Source organism: Bombus flavifrons, chromosome 4 (genome assembly GCF_040668555.2).
Source record: "Bombus flavifrons isolate JBK064 chromosome 4, iyBomFlav1_principal, whole genome shotgun sequence".
In the NCBI taxonomy this organism is placed as follows: domain Eukaryota; kingdom Metazoa; phylum Arthropoda; class Insecta; order Hymenoptera; family Apidae; genus Bombus; species Bombus flavifrons.
In genome coordinates this window covers 16,869,100-16,893,861 of record NC_138445.1, presented here as the reverse complement: position 1 = coordinate 16,893,861, position 24,762 = coordinate 16,869,100, and the positions used below count along the sequence as shown (strand labels likewise).

The 24,762-nt window shown below is 32.6% G+C and overlaps 2 protein-coding genes and 1 long non-coding RNA gene across 22 annotated transcripts; 2 read left to right on the top strand and 1 right to left on the bottom strand.

Annotated features, from left to right (window-relative positions):
* The first annotated feature begins 16 nt into the window (after positions 1-16).
* Positions 17-12,366, top strand: Nc73EF (oxoglutarate dehydrogenase Nc73EF). Of its 9 annotated transcripts, none has more exons than XM_069110849.1 (17): positions 17-122; positions 2,164-2,415; positions 2,505-2,714; positions 5,222-5,324; positions 5,793-5,858; positions 6,888-7,143; positions 7,229-7,463; positions 7,545-7,724; positions 7,807-7,987; positions 8,067-8,347; positions 8,415-8,643; positions 8,716-8,994; positions 9,083-9,261; positions 9,341-9,775; positions 9,865-10,019; positions 10,398-10,529; positions 10,680-12,366. In XM_069110849.1, exons 2-17 carry the CDS (start codon positions 2,170-2,172, stop codon positions 10,777-10,779), a joined length of 3,267 nt encoding a protein of 1,088 aa, XP_068966950.1. In that variant the 5' UTR covers positions 17-122; positions 2,164-2,169; the 3' UTR covers positions 10,780-12,366. The 9 variants fall into 9 exon arrangements, with proteins under 9 accessions (XP_068966950.1, XP_068966951.1, XP_068966953.1 ...); XM_069110850.1 differs by having other exon boundaries at positions 35-122; positions 10,401-10,529; XM_069110852.1 differs by lacking the exon at positions 5,793-5,858 and having other exon boundaries at positions 35-122.
* Positions 10,809-24,298, bottom strand: Zasp66 (PDZ_signaling and DUF4749 domain-containing protein Zasp66). Of its 11 annotated transcripts, none has more exons than XM_069110877.1 (9): positions 24,207-24,298; positions 22,152-22,375; positions 21,437-21,593; positions 15,933-16,088; positions 15,751-15,801; positions 15,223-15,311; positions 13,715-13,859; positions 13,603-13,641; positions 10,809-12,889 (listed from the first exon to the last, which is right to left on the bottom strand). In XM_069110877.1, exons 1-9 carry the CDS (start codon positions 24,246-24,248, stop codon positions 12,797-12,799), a joined length of 996 nt encoding a protein of 331 aa, XP_068966978.1. In that variant the 5' UTR covers positions 24,249-24,298; the 3' UTR covers positions 10,809-12,796. The 11 variants fall into 11 exon arrangements, with proteins under 11 accessions (XP_068966978.1, XP_068966987.1, XP_068966976.1 ...); XM_069110886.1 differs by having other exon boundaries at positions 22,305-22,375; XM_069110875.1 differs by lacking the exon at positions 24,207-24,298 and adding an exon at positions 23,173-23,298.
* LOC138178711 (uncharacterized) lies at positions 16,088-23,224 on the top strand. 2 transcript variants are annotated; one of them, XR_011172787.1, is made up of 3 exons: positions 16,088-16,426; positions 16,507-17,244; positions 23,086-23,224. It is a non-coding gene; the product is annotated as an uncharacterized LOC138178711 (long non-coding RNA). The 2 variants fall into 2 exon arrangements; XR_011172786.1 differs by lacking the exon at positions 23,086-23,224 and having other exon boundaries at positions 16,507-19,921.
* Positions 24,299-24,762: the final 464 nt, after the last annotated feature.

Below are 24,762 nucleotides of genomic sequence, written 5' to 3'. Positions count from 1 at the left end.
GTTAGGTGCGCTGAAGTCTGTTTCTTGCTTATAGATATGTTGTACTTTAAGAAGACGTAGTTCGGTTTAATCCTGAGTTGTAAATGGTGGATGGCCTGTCATCGTTGTTGCGTTAACATCAGGTACGTAGATTTGTATCTCATTTATGTTTGATTTTTAATTATGACATTAACGAAAAATAATTATGATTTTTACGAAGAATTGTTGATCGCTTTATAAAGAATATCAGTTCTAATAATAAATATTATTCTTTCTTGAAATCTTGTTTCATGACACCTTTGATTACGTAAAATTATTGCACCAGACGAAAATAGTCACCTGACTTAAGAGATATAATTATTTCTTTCGTATTTTTTGTTTTAGAAAAGATCCTTAATAACTTTTAACATTTATTTTACACTTTCATATTAACCCATCAATAATAAAATATTCTTAATGATTGAATTAAATAACCTACAATATGATTGTGTTCAAATGAAAAATATTATCTTTCATATATGTAGATATAAATATAATTGTGTAGTTGCAATAGGTATTTAGAAATCTATCGTAAATTCTGCACTTTTTTTCGTAGTTTCACTTTTAATAAGATTCTTAGATTCATTTGTTCTTGCTAATCCCTATCGGTATGCCAAAAAATTGACGTTTGACCACGTTTTTCGGACAAATGTCATATGTTTCTGATATTGTCTAATTGACAAAGGATAGCTTCTTATTTGCATAACTGTTCTAAAAACTAGAAATATATTTTAATAATCCTTTGCTATTTATTTTTTACTAAAACTATTATATGAAGTAATTGTAAGTACGTATTGATATACACGCTGATTACTGATGTTGTAATAATAGATAATTCGTTATCGTCTGTATAGCGTAATTAATATGAATAGTTTTTGTTAACTTCAATATGAGTTACACAATGTAATACCATAATTAGTGTTAGTGACACATTGAATTTTGATATTATAAATTATAATCTAACCTAATATTTTTGTTTTAAACGTATATCTACTCATGTTTTGTAACATGTCAATAAAGTTGAATATAAAGAGTTTATTATGAATCTCCTTAATGTGTTTTGATTTTCTTGTTAGCTTATCTGTCTTACATTAGTCATTTATTATGATAGACTATGTCATTTATGCAGACCAGTCTGCATTATAATGCATATACATGTATATTCCCTGTTTTACCGTTAATATACTTAAATTCATATCCATATATATTAATATCTTAGTTTCAGCTTATACAAAATTTTTGTACATTTTCTTAACAACATCTGTTACACAAAAATTATTTTATGTTTTATATGCAATGTAACATTAGCATCTTTTGGATATTTACCATTTCTCAAGTATACCTCTAACATTCTAATGTTCAGGAGCATAAAAAGAAGGTATATTTTATACATGAAAAATATATAAATATGTATGTACATTTCTAATCAACATAATTTGGGCAGACATGCAGATTTAGATATGCTATATCAGCAGATTACCACTTATATTATTTCAAAGAAATATTTATCAACAACAATATCTTAATTATTACTTTCAAAAATGTGTATCTTCCATAATTGTAAGTGGTATACATATACTTAGAGTTATTGATTTCATCATGTGCTAAGTTTTAAAGTTGGCACATCATACATGGTTGTGCAACTGAAATCTACAATTAAAATTAAAGGGAAATTTAAAAATATTTTTTTATAAATAGATTAAAGTCTTGCAAAAGACTTGATTACAAAATTTTTTTACAAAACAATAGGACATATTTGTTCTTATTACACAAACATATCCTATGGTTTTGTAACAAAAGGATTGTGTAAGGAAATATGCTGTTTCCTTTAAATGCAAAATGTATTATTGATAATTATCTACCTTTTCCAATTTTTATATGAAGTAAAGTTGATAAAATTTGATAAAAGCACTAAAGATTTACTAGTAATTTTAAATAAAAACAATTAATTTTATGAGTAATTACAGATAGAGATCTTTGTACAATACAATCTCAAAGATAATAATGTACTTATATACTTGTAGTTTTAATCATATGAATTATATATAAATAGTTTAGTTATACCATAAAATAATGTATAAATATATGATTTATAAGTTTTGGATACCTAGTGAACATATATATTGATACTAATATTTGTTGCAGGTAAAAATGTATAAGGCAAGGACCCTATTTAGTACATTGGCCCCTTTAGCGCCACGAATGTGCAGGCCTGAAAGGTTTGCATCATGGTTGGTTCGAAGCCATCCTCTGACAAGGACCACACAGGTGATAGTTATCGAACCAATTAGAAAGTATAGCAAGGTAGCCACAGAACCTTTTCTCAATGGCAGTTCCAGCACTTATGTAGAAGAAATGTATAATGCATGGCTACAAGATCCTCATAGTGTACATGTGGTTAGTAGTAAATTCATGGAATATATCCTTGTTATTGAAGTAAACATTAACTGTAATTCTTTTATGAATTTTATTACTTTTATTTTTAGTCTTGGGACTCATTTTTTCGCAGTAGTACTGCTGGAGCTGCACCAGGTCTTGCATATCAGGCGCCTCCTTCTCTTGCTCCAAGTCATAACCAAGTTCCATTAGGAGCATTATTACCACTTGGTGGAGGTACACAATTGAGCCAAATACCTGTTAATGAAAAGATTATTGATGACCATCTGGCTGTTCAAGCTATTATTCGTTCTTATCAGGTATGTTAATTTTATATTGCGTATTTAAAAAAACTGGGATAACAACAACTATGTTTCAACAAAATATTATGTTTCCAAGCACCAAATTTTTTATATGTGTGTATTATTATTAAATACATTAAAAAAATTTAATTATATTTTTTATTTTACATAAGATATTCAATTTAAGCGAAATTATATAATGTTTTATGGCTTTATGTTAAAGCTTTTAGATGTTCTATCTTATCTTTTTGATTATTAGAAAAAGTGTCTTAATATTTTGACTATAATTCAGTCATTATTTGATCTTGAAACATTATAGCATGTGTTCTAGAAACATTGTATGTATGTTTTATGTTGAAGGGAAATTTCTACTATCATATTGCATGTGATATCAAATAGGAGTTTTGTTTCAATTTCCACATGTCCTAATCTTTATTTTTTTTTCTTAATACCATATTTATATTCACTAATCTAGTTGATATGTTAGTTCTGCAATTGATAAAAAGAAAAAAAAAGCAAACTTATGAAACATATAGGACATAAGAAATTGATACTGAAACTATTTCATTAAGGGCTATCATGTATTTCATGAAATAATCCATCATTGCGTCCTATCATTGAAAAAATATTTCGAGCACTGATTAAGAATGTCAGATTATATTCAAGTATTGCATAATAGCCTTATTTTATTAGATGCTTATTGCATCTATCACCTCTAGCATGTTTTACAATTAAATATTTCCCACAAATTATGTGTTAGATTTGTGATGTAAATTATAGCTCTAAATTATAACTTATTAATACATATCTAAAAAAGAGGGAAACCAATAGAGAATTAATAAAAGCATTAAATGATATTAAAAGGCAATTGATCTTCAGAAAGTAAATTAAAGTTATATTTTTATATTATTTTATATTTTGTAAAATTATAATTATACAAATATATCAAATGAAGTTAAAATTTTACCCAAAGGTTACGGTAGCTTTAATTTTAAGAAATATTACAGATTTCGTTTAAAAAATTATGATGCTTATTTTTATATGGGTTTAGAATTAAAGGTTAATTTAAAGGGGTTAATTTAAAGGTCTAAATTGAAAGTTTTAATGTGCTATAGAAATAATTAGTGAATAGTTAAGGGGTGATTACACTTTTAATAGCAATATTGTATTTCTATAATGTAGTAATGTATGATAGTTAAAAAAATAGAAAAACTGATATACATTGGGGTCCTTTTGGAATTATTCATTGGCATATAGGCTCGAGGTCACTTAGTTGCTGATCTGGACCCACTGGGTATCATGCAAACAGACCTGATACATACACATTATGCAGCCCGCAAGGGATCTCCTGAACAGGTTCTGCGACAATATATGCTTGGTAAGGCTTTTACCCAAACCAATTCCTTAAAGTATTACTTTAGTTTTTATATGTATAAAGTAAAGGTGTGTTTATAAATGCTATATTACAATCTTGGTTTTATATTATATCTGTTTAGTTAATTTTGTCAAAATTTATGTGATTATTGTGACTTTTAAAGTACCAGAGCTTTTTAAAACACCTTCATCAAATATATGTCATATTTCACATCATAAAAACAAACATCATGGTTTCTATCATATGCATTAACTCCTTCTTAACCACTATCATACCTTCCTTCTTCATAAATAATTGGAGTAATTTATGTGTATGTATTTCAAGAAAGAAGATTTTATGAAATACATGAAATTTATAAAATATTAGTAAAATACAAGAAAGAAGTTGTTGGATTGAATATATTAAGAAGGTGTTATGTGAATGTAGATCCATGATAAGTTTTACTGATACTGAAAATGTTCTTGACCCTCTTAAGGAAGAGTGAAATGTTTATCGGTTTATATTTTGCAATTTGTATCGATAGTATGTTACATATGTGTGAATAATGTTCTTAAGTTGCTACTTATGTATTAGTATTTATGACGTATTTTCAAATATCATGCACAAATAAACTGTCTAAGGTAAGAAAATGTATTGGAAATCATTGCTATGCATGCTTGCAGATGATGTTAGTAGCTTTGCTTTTACATGTTTGCAATTATAATTTGGAATGTTTGTTTCTGGAACAAGTTATTATTTAATTTAACTATCTATATCATATTACAACCATTGGTTTCTGTTTTGTGGAAGGATTTTTGAGTTATGTTTGCTTAATTTAATCCTTAAAAAATAATAAAATATTCTTGTTCTAAATACATAAACTAGGTTTAGTTATAGAAAGCATGTATATAACATGCTTTAACTGTTAACATATCAATATTAACGAATATTTATTTTATCAATAGGTATGTTTGCTTTTAATTACTGTGATGTGATGTTTTTAAAAGATAATTTTTCTCTTTTTGTTCCTTGAAAACATATGAGTCAATATTTTAAGACACATTTAAGTGAACATTAGTCACAGTGATTTATTTTAATGCTTGTAATGAGTTAAGAAGTTTGAAGAATTAAAAACTACTTGGTTCGTATGAATGTGGCGTTAAATTGACAGATTCGTGGCCATCATATTGCTAAATTGGATCCACTTGGCATCAACAGCGCTGATCTTGATGATAGACACCCACAAGAGTTGCTCTATAATTATTACTCATTCGGTAAGCCTAAATGAATGTGTTTCTGCATAAATCAAAGGAATGAAGGTTCAGAGTACACTTTATGTGAGGTATTACTATGTATTAAAAAGACTATCAAAAATTTAACTGCTTGAAGTAAGCAATATTTTGCTTCATTATTTCTTTAACATTCTCCTAACTTGAAGATGTTTGTGTAATAATTTAATTATTTCACCACAATATGATACTTGTTATTATTGGAAATATCATTTTTATTATTATGATTCATATTTCATCTCATTTCCTTCCTGGACACAAAGTACAGCATAATAAACAGAAAAGATATCTTAAATCTAAACAATATTGCAAAGTTAGTTACAGTAAAAATGAATAAAATAATATTAATATTATTTTTAAATAAATATATTTAGTGGCGAAACCTTATTGTAATACATATAAAAAGAGTTTGCTCAATAATTTAATTATTCAGTTTAAGCATAATGTCCACAGGGAACAGAGCACGTACTACTACTTACTCACAGGAACTACAATACAGAATAGCTACACTTATGAAAAGTATGTAAGAATAATAATTAAAATGAGAGTTCAATTTAAAGCTTTTGTAAAATATTTTGTTCGCTATGGGATTACATAAAAATTGGCATTAAAGGTAAATTGTAAAGGTGCTTGGGCCTTTTATATGAACATTGATCTAAAGATTGCTATATTTTGCTGTAAAGGTATTTGTGCCAGGAATAATTTTTGAATATTTTTTTTTGGAAAAATTGGAGGAAGTATAGGATAATAAATAATATTATTACCACACCTAACAGTTTATGTATGATGTAATAAAAGATGTATGTATAAGTATTTTTGTAGAGCATACTTTTCGCAAATACTTCCTCCTCAAGTTCCTATTTATTTATTAAATGATTTTTGTATAATCTATATGTTTTAATATCATTTTTCAAATTTCTACACTTTTCTATATCTTATTTTATTTTATAAATTGTGTGGTCAATGTGTAAAAATTTTGTCATATTATTGTACTGTTATCATTTTAGTATTTTTGGTGATTGCTTTTATTAATAATGCTTTATTGAGTTTTACAGCTTTATATTTGAATACTTTTTTCAGTTTTCCATTTATTTTCCTCCTTACAAATATTGTGGAGAGGTTTTGTTATAATCTTAACTATTTGTTTTTTTTTTAAGAAGTGATGCATGTAATATCATGTGCCAAACATTTTGTATACATATATTCACATATGATATTAAAAGAACTATTTGCATATATTTATAATGCAAATATAGAAAACACTGCATTTGAGTTTCATGCCATATAAAGTTCTCTTTTTTTCGCTTCATAGTTTACATTTTCAGTATCAGTTACAAAAATATATACACTATATTTTAATAAAAAGAAGTGCGTACTATATATAATAAGTAGTTATAACAAAAGAGATGTCTTTTTAGATATATTTGGAATTAATTATCCTATATTAATTCTATTATAAATACATACATGGCGTGGCATTGCATTTGCCTTTTATTATGTTCAAGTTTTTTTAAAATAAGCAAATATTTTATTGTTCGATTTCTACAGAGGAATCCGATATGGATCGTATTTTCAAGTTGCCATCCACCACTTTTATTGGTGGCAAAGAAAAATCATTGCCCCTTCGTGAAATCTTAAAAAGACTAGAAGCTGCTTACTGCGGCCACATCGGTGTGGAATTCATGTTTATCAATTCTTTGGAACAATGCAATTGGATTCGACAAAAAATGGAGACTCCTGGTATTATGGAAATGACGAATGATGAAAGAAGACTTATTTTGGCTAGATTAACTCGCGCAACTGGGTATATAAAATATCAAAATGTAAACATTTTTACATTTACACCAACAATAAAATGTTTATTGTTATATTTTGTATTCTCACTGTAGATTTGAAGCATTCCTTGCACGCAAGTGGTCATCTGAGAAGAGATTTGGATTGGAAGGATGTGAAATTCTGATTCCTGCTATGAAGCAGGTAATTGATAAATCAACTGAGTTAGGAGTTGAATCCATTGTCATGGGTATGCCTCATCGTGGCCGTTTAAATGTCCTTGCTAACGTTTGTCGTAAGCCCTTGAGTCAAATATTCACTCAATTTGCAGCTCTAGAAGCAGCTGATGATGTAAGTGTATATGATATTTACAATATGAAATTTGATCTTGTCATTTATATAGATATGCTTTACTAATTCTTAATAATCTAGGGTTCTGGTGATGTTAAGTATCATTTGGGAACATACATTGAGCGTTTGAATCGAGTAACAAACAAAAACATTCGTTTAGCTGTTGTGGCGAATCCATCTCATTTAGAAGCTGTCGATCCAGTAGTACAAGGAAAGACTCGTGCAGAACAATTTTATCGCGGTGATGGCGAAGGCAAGAAGGTACACTATACGGAGTAATTTACATTGATAACAAAATTTTATTACTTCTCTGGAAGCTTCATGATTAAACTGATATTAATAGGTCATGTCTATTCTTCTGCACGGCGATGCTGCATTCTGTGGGCAGGGTATTGTTTTTGAAACAATGCACTTGTCAGACTTACCAGATTATACAACTCATGGTACTATTCATATCGTGGTGAATAATCAAATTGGATTTACTACAGATCCAAGACATTCACGATCCTCTCCCTATTGTACTGGTAAGTATCTCATCATACACATAAAAGATAATCTTTTTGTGTTCTAAGGTTACTCTAATCATTAATGATTTTATGAAAGATGTTGCAAGAGTAGTGAATGCACCCATTTTCCATGTAAATTCGGATGATCCTGAGGCAGTAATGCATGTTTGTAAAGTTGCTGCAGAATGGAGAGCAACTTTCCATAAAGATGTTGTTATTGATATTGTATCATATAGACGAAATGGTCACAATGAGATTGATGAACCTATGTTCACACAGCCTTTGATGTATCGAAAAATTAGAAATACTCCACCAGTTTTAGACATATATGCCAAAAGTCTTATTGATGATAGTGTCGTTTCTCCTGAAGAAGTTAAGGTACTGAAATAAGAAATATTTTACTTATTTGAGTATATGTGACTAAGTTTTTGTAATGATATTACAGGATGTTAAAGATAAATATGAGAAAATTTGTGAAGAAGCATATGTCAATGCTAGACAAGAAACACATATTAAGTACAAAGATTGGTTGGATTCTCCATGGTCCGGTTTCTTTGAAGGAAAAGACCCATTAAAAGTATCTCCTACTGGTATTAAAGAAGACACACTCATTCATATCGGAAAAAAATTCTCTTCACCACCACCCAACGCAGCTGAATTTGTGGTTCATAAAGGTAAATGTCTTTCTAATTATGGATGAATTAATTAATTAGATATATATTAATTTGAAACATATAAACATACAGGTATCGAACGTATTTTAAAATCTCGTATGGAAATGATAGAAGCGCGAACAGTTGATTGGGCTCTTGGAGAAGCTATGGCATTTGGTTCTTTACTTAAAGAGGGTATTCATGTTAGATTATCAGGTCAAGATGTAGAAAGAGGAACTTTTTCACACAGACATCATGTTCTCCATCATCAAACTGTGGATAAAGCTACTTACAGACCACTGTGTTATCTTTACCCAGATCAAGCTCCATATACTGTATGCAATAGTTCTTTATCAGAGTTTGGTGTACTTGGTAATGTTATGATATTACTTAAATTGGCTTTATATATATGTGTTAATGATATTAAGAATAAAAATATTTTTTTTTGTTAAACTTTTAGGATTTGAATTAGGTTATTCTATGACTAATCCTAATGCACTAGTGTGCTGGGAAGCACAATTTGGTGATTTCAATAACACGGCACAGTGCATAATTGATCAATTTATCAGCAGTGGTCAAGCTAAATGGGTACGTCAATCTGGTCTTGTAATGTTACAACCTCATGGGCTTGAGGGAATGGTAAGTTCTTAAATATGTGTTTAAAAAATTTGTTATATGACAGTATATAATTATCTACACGATTGTCTGCCTGTTCTAGGGACCTGAACATTCCAGTGCCCGCTTGGAACGTTTCCTACAAATGTCTGCTGATGATCCAGATTATTTCCCTCCTGAAAGCGAAGAATTCGCTGTGCGTCAGTTACACGATAGCAATTGGATTGTAGCCAATTGCAGTACACCAGCAAATTATTTCCATATTCTAAGAAGACAGATTGCATTGCCATTTAGGAAACCTTTGATTTTAATGACACCAAAATCATTGCTTCGTCATCCAGAAGCAAAGTCTAGTTTCGATTTGATGCTGGAAAATACAGAATTTCTTAGAGTGATACCAGAAGAAGGTGTAGCTTCTCAAAATCCCAGTAATGTTAAAAGGATAATTTTCTGTTCTGGTAAAGTTTATTACGATTTAAAGAAAGCACGCGCGGAGAAGGAATTGGACGATAAAGTCGCCATTGTGAGAGTCGAACAGGTAAATATTAGTTGCTATCAAATTCGAAAACCTTTTTGTTTATTTTCATTTTATTAATTAAATTTACTTATATTCTTTTGTTTTTATAGATTTCACCTTTCCCATACGATTTAGTTAAGAAAGAAGCCGATAAATATGCTAATGCAGAATTAGTATGGGCTCAAGAAGAACACAAAAATCAGGGTGCATGGACATACATTCAACCTAGATTTCATACAGCTTTGAATGGAGCTCGTTCTGTATCGTGAGTATCGAAATTCAAACAAATATTAAGATCTGTCTTTTGCAATATGTATGTATAATTTTAGCTTACAAAAATACGTATAAATTGCTCGTGTTTTCATTATAATGAATTTGTGTTGCAAAATCACCTAATTGATACTTGTAACATAAATTATAAAATTACGATATTTTGGTTGTCCAATACGTTTGTCATATGTTTAGCTGTTCACGTGGCCCAAATTTTTTACTTTGTCACAGTTTCGTTTTCGATGTAATTTATAAAATTTTGATGTGTGTAAATATATCACTAATAAGCAATGTACTTAAGCACAAAATTTATCAATAATTTGTCTTGTACGCGTGCTTGCTAAGCAAAGCAAAAAATTGGGCCATGTTACAGCAGCGGAAATACGTCATACGACAGTAGGGGTAGCGGAGGGTGGTTTAGTGGTTGGTTCTCATCAACTAAACCAACGAATGTGTCCGAGTCGCTGTCAATAGAATCTAATAAACCCAAACAGAGAACATTAAGGTAATATTGGTTATAGTATTTGAATAGGATATTTATTATAGCTTTATTTATCATACTTTAATGTAAATATATGATAAGGTATAGCTGTAGAAGGATATAAATGTATATTTTATGATTAACTTGATCCGTAAATCTAAATTTTTGTTTCAGGTACATTGGTCGCCCAACAGGTGCTTCACCCGCAACAGGAAGCAAAATGCAGCACCTCAAAGAACTAAAACAATTACTTGATGACTCCTTCGACGTTTAATTATTCTTCGTAGCACTATGTAGAACTCATTTTATTTATTTTCTCTTATTATATTTGTCATGTTCCCTTTGCCCTGCTCTATATACATCCTAAGAGGAGATTAACATAATTTGAAATAGTTTCTTCATTACTGATTTATTTAGATGAATTAACGTACACGCACGAATACTTTCTTGATAGTGATAAACCTAGTTAAAAACTTTTTATCTAGATTCAAGTCATCGGCTTTCTTTTTATTTGATTCCTATTTTACGATGCTGTGGTCCAATCGTAAAAATTAATACCTTTTGAAACATTTCCTTGGTTTCATTAAAAGAATAAGTGATTAAAATATGAACTTCACGAGAAATTTAATCTAATACAAACAAACATATACGCAATGAGTAAGCCATGTAAATATATGCATTTCATTCTTATTTAATGCTTGAATGCGATCCTGTATATTTTTTCTTTTTAGTAGGTGACATATATTTATGCTAGTATGTGAGTTGTGTGTTGAGTCTGGTGTATGATTGAGTTAGCAGGAACATTTTATTTTATTATGTAAATATATCACAAGAACAAAAATTACATTAGCAAGAAATCTCCTAACATGATTTACTCATTGTCTAAATCTTGAAAACTGTCGTTACAATAATCGAAAATATTCGTGCGTTGACGTTTGTATTTTATTCGTTTGTTAATACATAACTTTATGAAACGGATAAGATTAAGAAAAAAGTATTATTTTTAATTTATACAACAGTTTACTCAGAGTGTAAATATATCGATTGTTACGATTGTGGAGACTTAAATGAAACTTTTCGGAGTTTGATAATGTTTATTTACGGCAATTTTTTTATTCATTTATTTATGCCGTAGCGAAAGACAGCCAATTCATTTAATTCTTTATCCTTGCTTTATTTTTATAAAGAATTAAATAATTGGTAGGTTGGTAGAAATATATAAAGGGACATGTTGTAGCATTAGACTCGATTACGTAATGAATTGCGAAAATGTAGATTATATGAACTTAATAGGAAAAAAAAAATGTTTACGAGATCGAGTCGTAATGTTACTCTTCAAAAAGTTTCAAAGACTTCTCTAAAAAGATGGAAATAGAAGACAATTGGCTAATGCTAGTTGGAATATTTAAAGAAAACTATTTTATTATTATTTTATCTTAGCCAATGATATACATTGGTTGCTCCATAGTCTGCGAAGGCACAGTATTTATATTCTACATGTAAATCATTTGAAGAATGAGTTTTATGAATGGAATATCTGTTGTACCATGTCACTAATTGGGAAGTATTGTATCAAATTTAAGTTATACGTAATAATAGTACACGATATTTTGTAATCCGCTAGAATACGATAGATGCAATGTGGTCCTATATAAACTGCGGTACTGTTATTCCACTCATCATTTCTTGTTATTACATGCATAATAACGACGATATATACATGTATGCTCTGATATTAAAGTTTAATAGGTCAAAGTTACGAATGAGAATAAATTGAAGTTTACTTACGTTAGTACACATATGTCAGTATATCGTGGTAAATATTGTAGCATCTTATGAAATTAAATTATATTAGCCATTATCAGGTATTTTTAAATAACCTTTCCCTTTTTAATAAAATCTAGTACTTTTTTCTCTTCAATGTAATACTAACTATTATTTAACATCATTAAAGACTGAAAGAAGGACATAATAAAATCGTCATTTCGTCATACATAATTCACACTGAATGTTTATTTAATTGCATAATTTTTTATCAGGATGTGGTTTAAGGAAAGATTTGACATGTTTCGCAGCATATAAAATTCCCACCACCTTGTAGAATTTGTAGAAGAACTACAAGTTTTATGTTTTAAATATAATTAAATGTAATATCATGTTATTTTAACAATTTTTTATCGCGATTAATTCTTGATCAGTTTTAATTTAACATTTGTTGCAATGAACAATAAATAAAATATATATTTATATTTTATATTATATAAAGTACATTTATAACGTCAGTTCGCAAATTAATAATCAGTTTGTCCCAAAACACTATACATGATCCTCTTGAAGCTGTTACTCTGGTGGATTTTTTCACCGTCGTCATCAAGAATATTTACCTAGAAAAAAATTATAAATTACCATTGTAGTTGAATAAAGTGATATCGTTAAGAAATTTTATAAACGCTTGGCATTCATAGTAATACAATAATAACTGCACGGTCACTTTACATTTTGAATTTTAATCATTTCAATGAATTATAATTTTTGAATTGGTTTTAAATATTTAAGGAGAACATTTTTCTGTCACCATAAGATATCTTATCCAGTATTTATAAACAAATGTATACGTAAAAATATGCAAGTGACATATACGAATCGACATCAAATTTATGTAAATAATCGTTTGTGATTATAATGTGTTTATAAAAGGGAAAAGAATTTCTATATTCATTCAATTTATATAATTACAAAGACTGCCGTGAGTCTATTAAAATTAAAGTGTTACAGTCAAATGGTGACATCGAGTGATCTAGCCGCACTCAGCCAGTAAGCATTCCTGTGGCTAGAGTTACCAGCAAAATCTTTGCACCGGCTGCCTAACTGCCCTATTTGAAGAAAAAAACTAATTCTGTGTTGACATCGTACAGCCCCGAACAAGACTCAAGCTCTAAAGTCTCTCCTAAATTGTTTCAACTTTCAACCTAAGTATGTATGCTGTGATGTATGGCTTCATATACATACATACATACATTCTATACATGTATGCACATATAACACGGTCAAATGACGTTGATATAAAATCCGAATATGTATTTAAAGTTTTACTTACGTATGGTCCAGCTGGACTTTTTGGTCGAGCGTGGTATATCTGAAAATATTTATTGATCAGACAAGAGTAACGTTTAGATAGTAAGTAGAATTTAACTATTCTATATGCATACCCTATTTTGGTTAACCTTTTGCGGAGAGAAAACACCGGTGCGCGCCGGTTGTCTTACTTCCTGTACTACGTCACCGAGAGCCTCCTCTTGCAGAGCCTTGTAAGCCTCGCTCTTACTCGGGTCGTACTTCACCGGTTTCTTCGAGCTGTACCATTGTATCGCATGTGTACACACGGACTATTTTTAATTCATTTGCCTCGATTTTGTCAGATCGGTTAGCAGCAGCCAGGGTTATATCGCCAATTGTTTGTTCGAGAGCGACTTTCGGACCGCTTCCATGCCCTTTTCATTAATCGAGTCACAAATATGTCTCAACTAAATCTTTGATGCTTTTCTCGAGAATTACATGAGGTGTCGATTCTTACATTTAAGATACTATATTTCACTAATAGGATACAAATAGCTGCTTTTAGTGATACTGATTTGTAATTTTCGAGAATTGCTTCTTGATTGTATGAGTATCAAAATTAGTAAGGCTACTAATTTGCATGAACATTTACTCTGATTAATTATTGATTACTTTCAATGGTACAGCATGCAGAAAAATATATAGTATGGTTATTCTAAGAATTTCCTTTGAAACTTGTTTTTTTTCTAGCTTTTCTGTCGATTTTATCGATTTACTTGAAGTCACAACAACAAATTGCAATATGTATGTATCTATGTAGTTATATGCATCACGACCCTATAATTACGATTTATAGATATTAAACTGTAAAGCAAAAGAGTTTGAATCAATAAATACTTTATCGAACGATTATCAAGAGCTTAACCACGGATCAGTGGCCACGCTCGTTTGCCTTATTAAAAAAGAAAGAAAGAAGGAAGGACGATAAACAATTTTAAAAGAAAGAAACAATTGTGAGACAAGGAATGTGACCAATGATTCTCGTGAAAACAATAGAATTTGAAACTATGGATATACTACGACGTGCGAGAAGCATCGAAAAACGTCTCGAACTGGATATTAATTTGGTCTATTGAATTGCGGCCACACATTCTTCGAGGCGGCGGCTATGGCCTGCTCTTTCAAGATTCTCGCTTGCTCCTGTATTTCCTGTTTCTGTTTCACGAAGGAAAAGTCTATGAAAATGCTGGAAAACAAACAAACTGCACGTGAGTGTTATCCATTGTGAAAAGGAAACAACAGTGTAAGGATTGACAGCTGCGTTTTCTGTTCTACGTCCATACTCCCGTTCTGATCACGTGCCCGACAGTCTATCACCAATGAATTGATAAATCCTCGATTTGCAACTTCCGATTAATGTCCCTCGCACGTAAACTATGGGTCATTTTTTCGATGCATTATTATTCAAGTTATAATTTAAAAATATCCGTTAGTTAATGGCGCCAAGATCATAACTGCTTAGAGTTAATAGTTTGATAAGTATCAGCATCCAGCAAAAATTCAATAGTATTAATGCTTATAACTTTAGTAACTTTATTACGCTACTGCAAGCTGTACGGCGTATTAATATTTGTTTTATGTATATCTATTTATTACTTACGGTATAGCGGTTGTTTGGCTCTTTATAGTGTCGGCAATATTTTGTTCGGAATAGAGTCCAATTGGTGAGTTAAATTGCTTGTGGACAACCTAAGAATAAAATTGTACGAGATAAAAAATAATAACTGCAGTAACTGCAAATTTATCACAATGGTATTGTTCGTTTAAATCTTTTCTTAAGTCATAAATTTACCACTAAACAAATTGAAAATATGTATTAGTTGGAATTTCATAATTTATCATAATAATGCGTGTATCAGTTATTTAATAACGTTTTAACATGTATTCAATTAGTTATTTGAAGCTTAATAATAACTTACACTATAAAATAGACTTAAAGTTTAGTTAGAAGAGTACCTTGTAGAGATGATATATAAATTTAAATTTAAAAAAACCGCTTGATAGGAACAATATACAATTTTAAACAAAAATGTAGATTACATGCCACATAATGATTGTTTTTACTAAAAGCAAAAGCATATTGTATTGCACGGAAGCAAAAGCGATTTGAGTATAAAGTAATCCAAACCTTTGGAACTTCATTCGGTCCCAAGACACGTTGAAGTACCGTTTCTGCCACCTAATCAGATGTTGTACAAAATATATATACAAATTAATATAAAAGATTGTCCTTTGTTTCAAGCAAATCGAAACATAGGACAGTTTTTCACAAATGAAGCATTTTTCAGCGCAGGATTGAATAAAGCGTACCTTTTGTTTCATAGCAACTTCAGGATGAGCTTGTTCGTAATGATGCGGTGCCGCTCTGATCATCGGATTGGGATGATGGCGCAAGTAGCATTCTCCAAGCGGAGCATCCTTCTTTATCTTTGCACCTGGCAAGACCAGAGGAGTTGTGCGGTATGGCTAAAAATCGACGCTATCAATAGTATTCAGATCATGTAATATACTCCTTTATGTTTATCGATTATGAGTGTAACTATTGTAACAACTGTACCTTAAAATAATGCTACAAATAATGATACGAATGGTAAAAATAAGGTACGAGTAAAGTTGTAATTAATCGATAAAAATAATTAACGAATTATGTGTAACGAAAAAGTGTTTAATAAGGTAAGTAGGCGTGAAATATTCTGCCAGAACGGTGTCAATTACCAACCAACGAAAGCTAAAATAAGCCATTATTAAGAGGCCATGATGACCGATGACACCTCGTTAATTTTCGACACTGTTGCAATAACAACGTATGGCTTTTATCTTTAAACGTGATTAAAAATATATTTACCGATCATTTCCTCGATATTGATGTGTTATTTTTCCGTAGGTTCTCTATTTACGTTTAATTGCTTTTTACGATGACAATTCGTTAAACGATCAAATATCATTACAACGAAGATGATATTTTTGGCCAACTATAGCAACTGGAAATGAACACGCACTGTGAAATATAATGCTCGACCACCATTAGTTTCAAATGAAAGGTATAAAAACTATTTAAAATTGTTAGTACTTGGCTCGTATCTGTACAATGAGAAAATTGCATAAAGCCGTGGCGTTACGAACAAAGCGTTTGCCAAGTATTTCCTACGATTACGTTATCTATCGTTCTACACGGAGTTTTACGCAGAATTACGAAATTATCAAAAATACAATTGTTACATTTCCACGAATATCAAAGGAAAATACGAGAAGAGTCGAGAAGATCGAAGAACAGAAACCGTGGGCTATAAAGATGTAAGATGATTATGCTTGCTTGATGTTGTTTGATCGGCTGTCGTCATTGCTAAAAAATGACGAAAATGAGAATGTCAAGTGGAACGATGTAGAAAGAGAGTGAACAGCAGGATAAAGTTACGCGTCGTATTTATAAGACGCGCTTGCAAGAATAGAAGATCGAATTTGAATACAGTCACTATCGACTTTGTTTCGAACGAACGACGATTGAACGACCGATGCAACGATCGATGCAACGATCGATGCAATCATGGCTTTCACGAGATCATTAATTATATCAAATAACGATTATTTCATTATAAATGGGTCAGAAACATTATCTTAGAGGGTGAGTAACGGCCTCTCTCTCTCTCTCTCTCTCTCTCTCTCTCTCTCTCTCTCTCTCTCTCTCGAAATAGATGAAGGACCCTAGCCGGCAAAAATAACGTGTACCCCGTCTGCTGCGAAATTTTTCTCCGCCACGATCAATGCTTGTCAACTCTTGATTAATTTTTATTATTATTGATCTTTTTAATTAAAAAGTTGAAAGCACGATTAAAGTACTTCCATCGAGTATCTATTTATGTCATATACTTATATCATTATTAACTATCCGTCGAAAATATGTCATTTCGGAGAAGGAAGTTGTTTTTACGTCGTTTTATAGAATGTCCCCGAACTAAATTCGGACACACCGAAACAGTTGTTTCGAAAATTGTTTATCGTTTGGCTCGGTTGCGATGCACTGAAACTTGAACTACAACAATGAAAAAACTTTCTAGATTCTGCTGGCAAGGTACACAGAAAAGACAACAAGTGTTTCGATATTTTGTAAATTGAATCACAGTATCTGATAGACTAAAGGTCTCGTAAATTAAAATGTTTCCACATAATCAACAACGATTCTTTTCCTATGTATTTCTTTCGTGTTTATTCCCTTAGCCTGTGATAACGTTTTTGAACGTTGCCGAAATAATTTTTTAACGAAGCAAGTTCTTTGGAAAGTCAAGAGGACAAGCTGTAAGAGTGTCGTTGTATGACCCTCTTGTGTTTGAGTAACCCAGATCTCATTTACGAAAATAGATTAAGATTCCAATGAATAGTCGGTAACATGCTTACATTCGTTTTATTGCATCGCGTTATTAGTCAGTCATACCCCCTGTAATCTTTTTTCAATTGAATCGTTCTTCCTTCCGTTGCATTCGTTCTTACAGTGTGCACCGTTTCATGATAAGCCGTATGCAAGTTCGCTTGCTTGTGTCTTTTTCAGTGTCATTAGGGTAGAATCAAGACCTAGCCCTACTTTTACGGAGGGTGTCAAGGTTGGCACTCGGCGACGTAATTCAAAATTTAGATCATCTTATGTTACGTGTTCGTTTCTAACGAGTAATAGTCGATTTCGATCGCTAATCCATATCTTTAAATTCTTTATGGAAAAAACGATTGCTGTTAAAATATCCGTTCTGAATCAGTGTCGACAGATACGAGAAAAAAATAATATGAGACGGATGAGAGGGAAAACGTCGCGTTAAGAACAACACGGTCTTCTTTCTCGATGCTGTGTTGTTTTATTTTGAACAATGATAAGATATTTTATCTTTTTAACTGATGCAAAATGTCAACGAGACGATAAAAATTCTTTTTTTGAATTAAGACTATTCCTGTCCGGCAAGGATCGATAATTCAATAAAAGGTGAAAGGAAATTGCACCGCCGTAGTAACAAAGATTGGATAGATCGGCATAAAGTTCTGATTAATTAAATACTTTAATGATATTGTAACGATGGTGAATTATCGATATTCGACGAAACATGGAATAGGTTTCCTTTACTTTTAACGACTGATAACTGTTTCGTACCCAAAACACGGCAGCCTCCTCCTCTTTCGGCTGGTGTTCGATGTTGTGACGATAAATGGTCGTGTAAGCCGGCATCGTTTTCTTAATCGAACCGAAGTTCGTATTCCTGCAACTGCGGTAGCACTCTTAATCGAGAATCGCTTTCTTTTTTCCCCTCTTTCCTCCCGCTTTCACCGAGAAGTTACTTCACTTTTTTCCTGTGGATCTCTCCCTTACGAATATTCGCTAACGCACTGCCTCGTTGCGCGGGCGGCACTAACTCTGGTCTTTTCCACGCGACTCCTCTCGCGCTCTTTCTTCTCCTCTCCACGTATTACCGACGTATCTCGATCGTTCCTACGTTTTATCCTCTTGATCGGCGATATAATTTTCTTGTCAATCTCTATCAGCTACCACAATCCTTTTTGTTGCTAGCAGCATTTCCTCTCCAATATAAAAAATGCTTACCGAAACGATCCTTTCGACGGAATAATTACAATTCATTAAACGATTAATTTCTATTTCGATTGCCATTTGTATGTATTTTTGATCGATTGTGTCACATCTGGATTCGAACCAAATCCTGAGAAAACTAGAAAATAGGTATTCTTAATCATTTCAAATGTGAATTATTCTTCGAATCCATCATTCTCGGATTCGTTTCCTCTTTTTTTCTTCTTTTTTTATTTGTACATTCTGCTTGTTACATACGTCCGTGAACCAGGCGATGTTTTCTTCGATATAATGATTGGTATATCTCCCGACCTTGAACGAATATCCGAAACATCGTGGAAAATGTTTTCCTTGGCTCAACATGCCTTTTCATCGCCAGTTTAGTTACTTGTCATAAGCAAATACAAACGTTTTGTACCGAGTTTCGCTATTGTATTTCCCTTAAAGTAGTCATAGGACTACTTCGGAGGAAATGTAATACTCGATGAATCGTTTATTGCACGAAGAGAGTATAACGGTTAACACGTACCGTTCTCTTGGAATTTCTCTAAGTTGACATTTTGTTGTTGCAATCGGCAGAACAATAAGAATATGTATTTTCAAGCGGAGACTAGGATCGAAATAGTGTTCCGAAATCGTTCTGGATCGCGTAGTATTGGATCGGAGAGGTGGTTTCGATGCAAAAGCGATATTTATAGCGTGGCAACTGCCTCTACGTGGACTTTCCGGCATCGTGGCGGGCCAACAAAAATATATTCACGCTTCGGACGTCTCGCGAATAAAGGCGTCGTCTTCGTATCACGAAACTACGTACATATATAGCTATTGATTTCTCAAATCTTCCGAGACCGTGATTCCATCTGACGAAGTCAGCGGTAATCGTGTCCTCGTCGAAATCGTAAGCTTAACGAAGAGTGTAAGAGAATAAGCCGCTACTTAGCTAAGAAGACAGAACGATACGCGGGGAGTGGTAGCCGTATAAATGGATGGATTAACAACCGAACTAAAAGCTCGACTAAAAGCCAAAGACGAACGAGTAAATACTCTCACCGTTTCGACGAAGTGGTTCAAATCGATCTATGTTTAACGATCATGTATGGATAGCTTGCCCTAAATTCGTTATTAAACGACTGTAAGATCATTTTTCCACTTGAACCGAAATCGAATACATCGTACAGCTTGTTGACATCTTGAGATAGAATGCGGAAATAGCAAATTATATTCGACGGATATTCTGTCATTCCACAACTACTCGGTGATCCAACTATGAGTTATTGAGTTTCAAAGCGTTCGAATGACATATTTCGAAACGGTATGTAACTTGCCAAATGCAATATACCGTGTACTTTGAAATACAATAATTTATATTCTAGTCGCATGATATACATATAAATTCATTACGAAGAACGATATTATGCGGAGCATGCAGAAGACGATGTCACTTTTCAACAATTATCAAAGTTTAATCCAGTTGCTCTATTTATTTCTTATTTCTTTATCTTTATCTTTATTTCTCTCGAGTCTTCGATGGCATGGAAGCCATAGAAAAAAATATCTAATTTCATAGATAACGATCTCTGCTCTACTTAGCGAATGATTTTGACGTTTCGCCGGATGGGTTTGTTATTTGCTTGTCAATCTTTCTATAGAGTCTTTTAAACGATCGACTTTCCAATTTTATTTATCTGCGAATCTCGAGCAATTTATCGGACATTATGATATTCAGAATGTACAGCGGCGACGAAACGTCGTCGAAAAGAGTTACAGGGTGTTGGAAAAGAATTATAAATACATCCAACAAACGTGAAGACGTATCGTCCGCTTCATCTTCATAGTATTGCATTTACGGACCAATGAACTACTCTGCAAGTATGAACTAATCAGGCGACGTTTACATTCTCAAATTTAGGAAGCGCTATAGGAAACAATTTTCTTTTTCTTTTCAAGAATCGATGTCGCAATGAAATGCTCCGAGTGAATGGCAATCCGTTCTTACTATTGTCTCCGAGGCCATACCGTGTGTTACGTGGATTCTATTGTTTGTTTAAAATACACTTGCTAAAATTAATTGTCGATGAAATAGAAGCGAGCAAATACTTACATTCGCTTGATCGTTGTTCAAATTCTCGGGCAGAACGTTGAACATAATATACATATATTGAATGAGTTTATTACAACAGGACGAATAGCGATGTAGATTGCTTGCTCCTGCGTGTGAATTCGTGTTTCAAAGTGTATCTGCTCAAAGTACCTGCGACAAATTGGCTCTCTCTTCGCGAACCTCATCGAGATGTTCGTGCGGTAAGTTAAGGTGTTCCGGTGAAGATGCAGGCGGCCTGTATTCGTCGATTAAAGGCGGCGGTACGGGGCTCTTCGGTAATTCCGACGGTATTTTCCGTTGTTTAGCTCTATAGCGGAATGGGAAAGTATCTTACTAACGAATCAATATGAAACAAATTCCTCTCACGAGAGCTTCGATGATACTTTCGGCGATCACTTTCAAACATCTGAATTTACTATACACAAAGTAGATTTTATTTTAATATCGGTATGTACAGACGATAATGCTTCAACGTTAGAAATTTCAAAGCGGACCAAAACTTGCTTTATCGATCCCTGAAGTTATCAGTGGTTCTCCCTGGCCCTTCTTAATATAATACATCGATTAAAGGATACAAAGACGTGCATTTTTCGCTTTTACTTTAATTTTCGAAGATTTTCTATGAAACGAAGGATTCGAAAAATTCTATTGTAATTGCAAGAAAGAAAGTGATCGTCGAACTAACGATGATGTTTCTTGATGCGATGAGCTGTCAATCAGGCGCTGCGATTAAAGTATGTATAAAATAAGGTAGGGAGAAGTTTAATACGAAGCGTTAATAGTCATGTTACGTAGCAGTAGTAGCGTGCCGATAGTAATGCGATAAATCGAACGCATAATAATAAAGGTGGAATTGCTTTCTGACAGACTAGTGACCGCAGCCCTGTCGCCAGTGTTCAACTGGATAATCGGAGATGACGTGGTAATGTTGATACGAGATGCATTCGACGGCTCAGACCTTTCGACCACGAGCCTTATTGATTCAGAGTTTTGAAGAAGATTCTGCGCGTCTACATGCCTCACATCTCGCGTGTCGTAATCGTCGATTTTCTTGATCACATCACCCCTCTGAAGCGTCTCGTTCTCCGACTGCAAATACAAATTCTATCGTAAGATAACCACGCATCGCTGATTTTCAAAGGCTTGCTATTTGTTAACTAACGTAAGAGAATTCTACGCTCGAGGCATCGTTTTTTAATAATTGAAATAACGTTAGTTCGACTCTCTCTCCGACTATAACAATTAAAATAACAGGCATGACATCGGACGTTGTAAATCTGTATTAGTTACATTATCAACAAAATGTTGCTATCAAGCGAATATCAGAAACATAAATACTGCGAATATCAGTGTTTTTATATTCTAACTTATCGCGCGAAAGATGCGAAGACTTGCCGTTTAATTAGAATACGTAAAGTAATATGCAATGACGATTAAATGATAGAAGCATTTGGATAGCGTTCAAATGTGTTTACGATTTCTCTGTGCTGTATTTAATAGTCATGTTGGATAAAATGCAGTTGAGGCGATCAAAAAGACGCACAAGATTAGGTCACAAGTGTCAGCTAGACATGATTATGATTTAACGTATACAGTATAATCTACAGGCATCTTGTACTTGTTTAAAAGCGTGACGATATTAGGCGATAGTTAATTGCTTTGCGAATAAGATAAAAATCCGTTTGTAATAAATATTCGTGTATTTTGAATTGGATAGATATCGTTGTATGTAAGCAGCAACAGCAGCAGCTTATGTACATTAGAAAATGATCTCCATTCCTTGCTGTTCTCTGTTATAGATAGATAAATAGATTTGCTGCAGATCCAATAATAACCATAAGCTGTATGCATCTAACAGTAACAGTAGACATGAAAGAAGAACTCACGCGGGTGACGACGATCGGTGTACCCAAATCAGCGCCTCCAGCGATACGTATTCCCCAAGGTTTGCCGGTGCTGGATCTCTTAAGCTTCACGATCACCGTTTGTTTCCTCGTCATGCTCTACTCTGTCTATCAGAAGAACGCAATCGCGTGTTTATAACGAACGGAAATCGCAGAGACCGATCGCTAATTTGAGTATTAAGAGCAAGACGATAATGAAAGAGCACGAAAAAAGGTCAAAGAAACGAAAAGCTTTTCCAATCAAATGAGAAAATTGATAAACTGCGAGATCGTTGAGAAATGTACGACGACTCGAGGCAATATCGAACCCGTGCTTACGCTCCTTACTGGCTAACGAGGACTACTGGCTGCACCGCCACTTTATTTTGACAGGCTTTACTTTTGTGAGCTTAGTTACCCAACTACCGGCTCGCCGCTTCTGCTATTCTGGCCCCATTTCGAATTGGCATACCGTGTGTATTGTTCTGGTCCGACCTGCACTCATTTCTCTGGCATTTGCGGCCTCCCTACCTTTGCTATGCCTACCGATAGGATCAATGATAGTGCATGAAATTAAATATCACAATATTATAAATTCTTAGTAATTTTAACCCGCAAACATTATTCTTCCAAAATGATCTTCTCTTTATAAAGTATGCTTTAAACGACGAATGAAAGTAAATATATACTTGTAAAAATACTTGTAAATAATATGCTTGTGTAAAAATACTTTAATTATATGATTAATTATATGACACGTCTATAAGGAATCAGAAAAATGTTGCCAGATATTGAATGAATGTACAGAATTAAACACTGCACGTAAATCATTTATTAAACACATTCATAAATTACAATGGGTACTTTCCTTCAAAGTTACAAAGGAAAAATATGCCTGTGGATTGCACAATATAATCTTTAAAAAAAAAGCGATGCAGGATGAAACATAGTCCATCAGATTACATCATCGTAAATTACAGAGGAGAGAAAATGAAGAAAAATGTAGGATTTGATCAGGCTGCTACATATGTACTCACATAGGTTTCGTAAAAGTTGCCTACGGAAAATTTAAGAGACATCTTCGCCTCAAGCTCTTGAAACTCTCAACCGCACTTTCTTCTCTTTTTCACTAATTGTAAGTGATACTATGAATACTTGAAAGGATCTCTTCCTTATGTTGTTTCGATCTAATTGACTGCACCGTGATTAATGAGACTACATCAAGAAAGGAAGAGAAATAGTAAAAGAGAGTACATCAAATAAACCGAGAGGAAGAGATTGTACGTAAGTTTGACTTAAATTAGCAACCTATAGCGCGAAAGGTTAGTCAATCACACTTTTAAGAGTGTACCGTTCTAGTGACTCATTTATCTCGATTTACACGATACTAAGAAAGTATATACATAACCGCCGCATTCATCGGAATGATATCGCATCTAAATTAGTAATATTAATTGCCTGCTATTTGTTAATACCCCGGTAATATTGCTAACTGTTAAAAATGAACGCCTATAGGAATGGAGCTAATTGTATAAAGGAGGAAACCTTAAAAATGTTAAATAACTCTACTGTTGACGTAGATAGATTGATGAT

Excerpts from the sequence above, each read along its gene's own strand:
- Nc73EF (XM_069110849.1), top strand. The coding sequence starts at position 2,170 with ATGTATAAGGCAAGGACCCTATTTAGTACATTGGCCCCTTTAGCGCCA. Across the intron at positions 2,715-5,221 it reads CTATTATTCGTTCTTATCAG|ATTCGTGGCCATCATATTGC; the intron begins GTATGTTAATTT and ends TTAAATTGACAG. Across the intron at positions 10,020-10,397 it reads AATGGAGCTCGTTCTGTATC|CAGCGGAAATACGTCATACG; the intron begins GTGAGTATCGAA and ends GCCATGTTACAG.
- Zasp66 (XM_069110875.1), bottom strand. The coding sequence starts at position 23,286 with ATGACGAGGAAACAAACGGTGATCGTGAAGCTTAAGAGATCCAGCACC. Across the intron at positions 21,594-22,151 it reads AGGGCTGCGGTCACTAGTCT|AGCTAAACAACGGAAAATAC; the intron begins GTCAGAAAGCAA and ends ATTCCGCTATAG. Across the intron at positions 16,089-21,436 it reads AGAGAGCCAATTTGTCGCAG|CCATACCGCACAACTCCTCT; the intron begins GTACTTTGAGCA and ends GTCGATTTTTAG.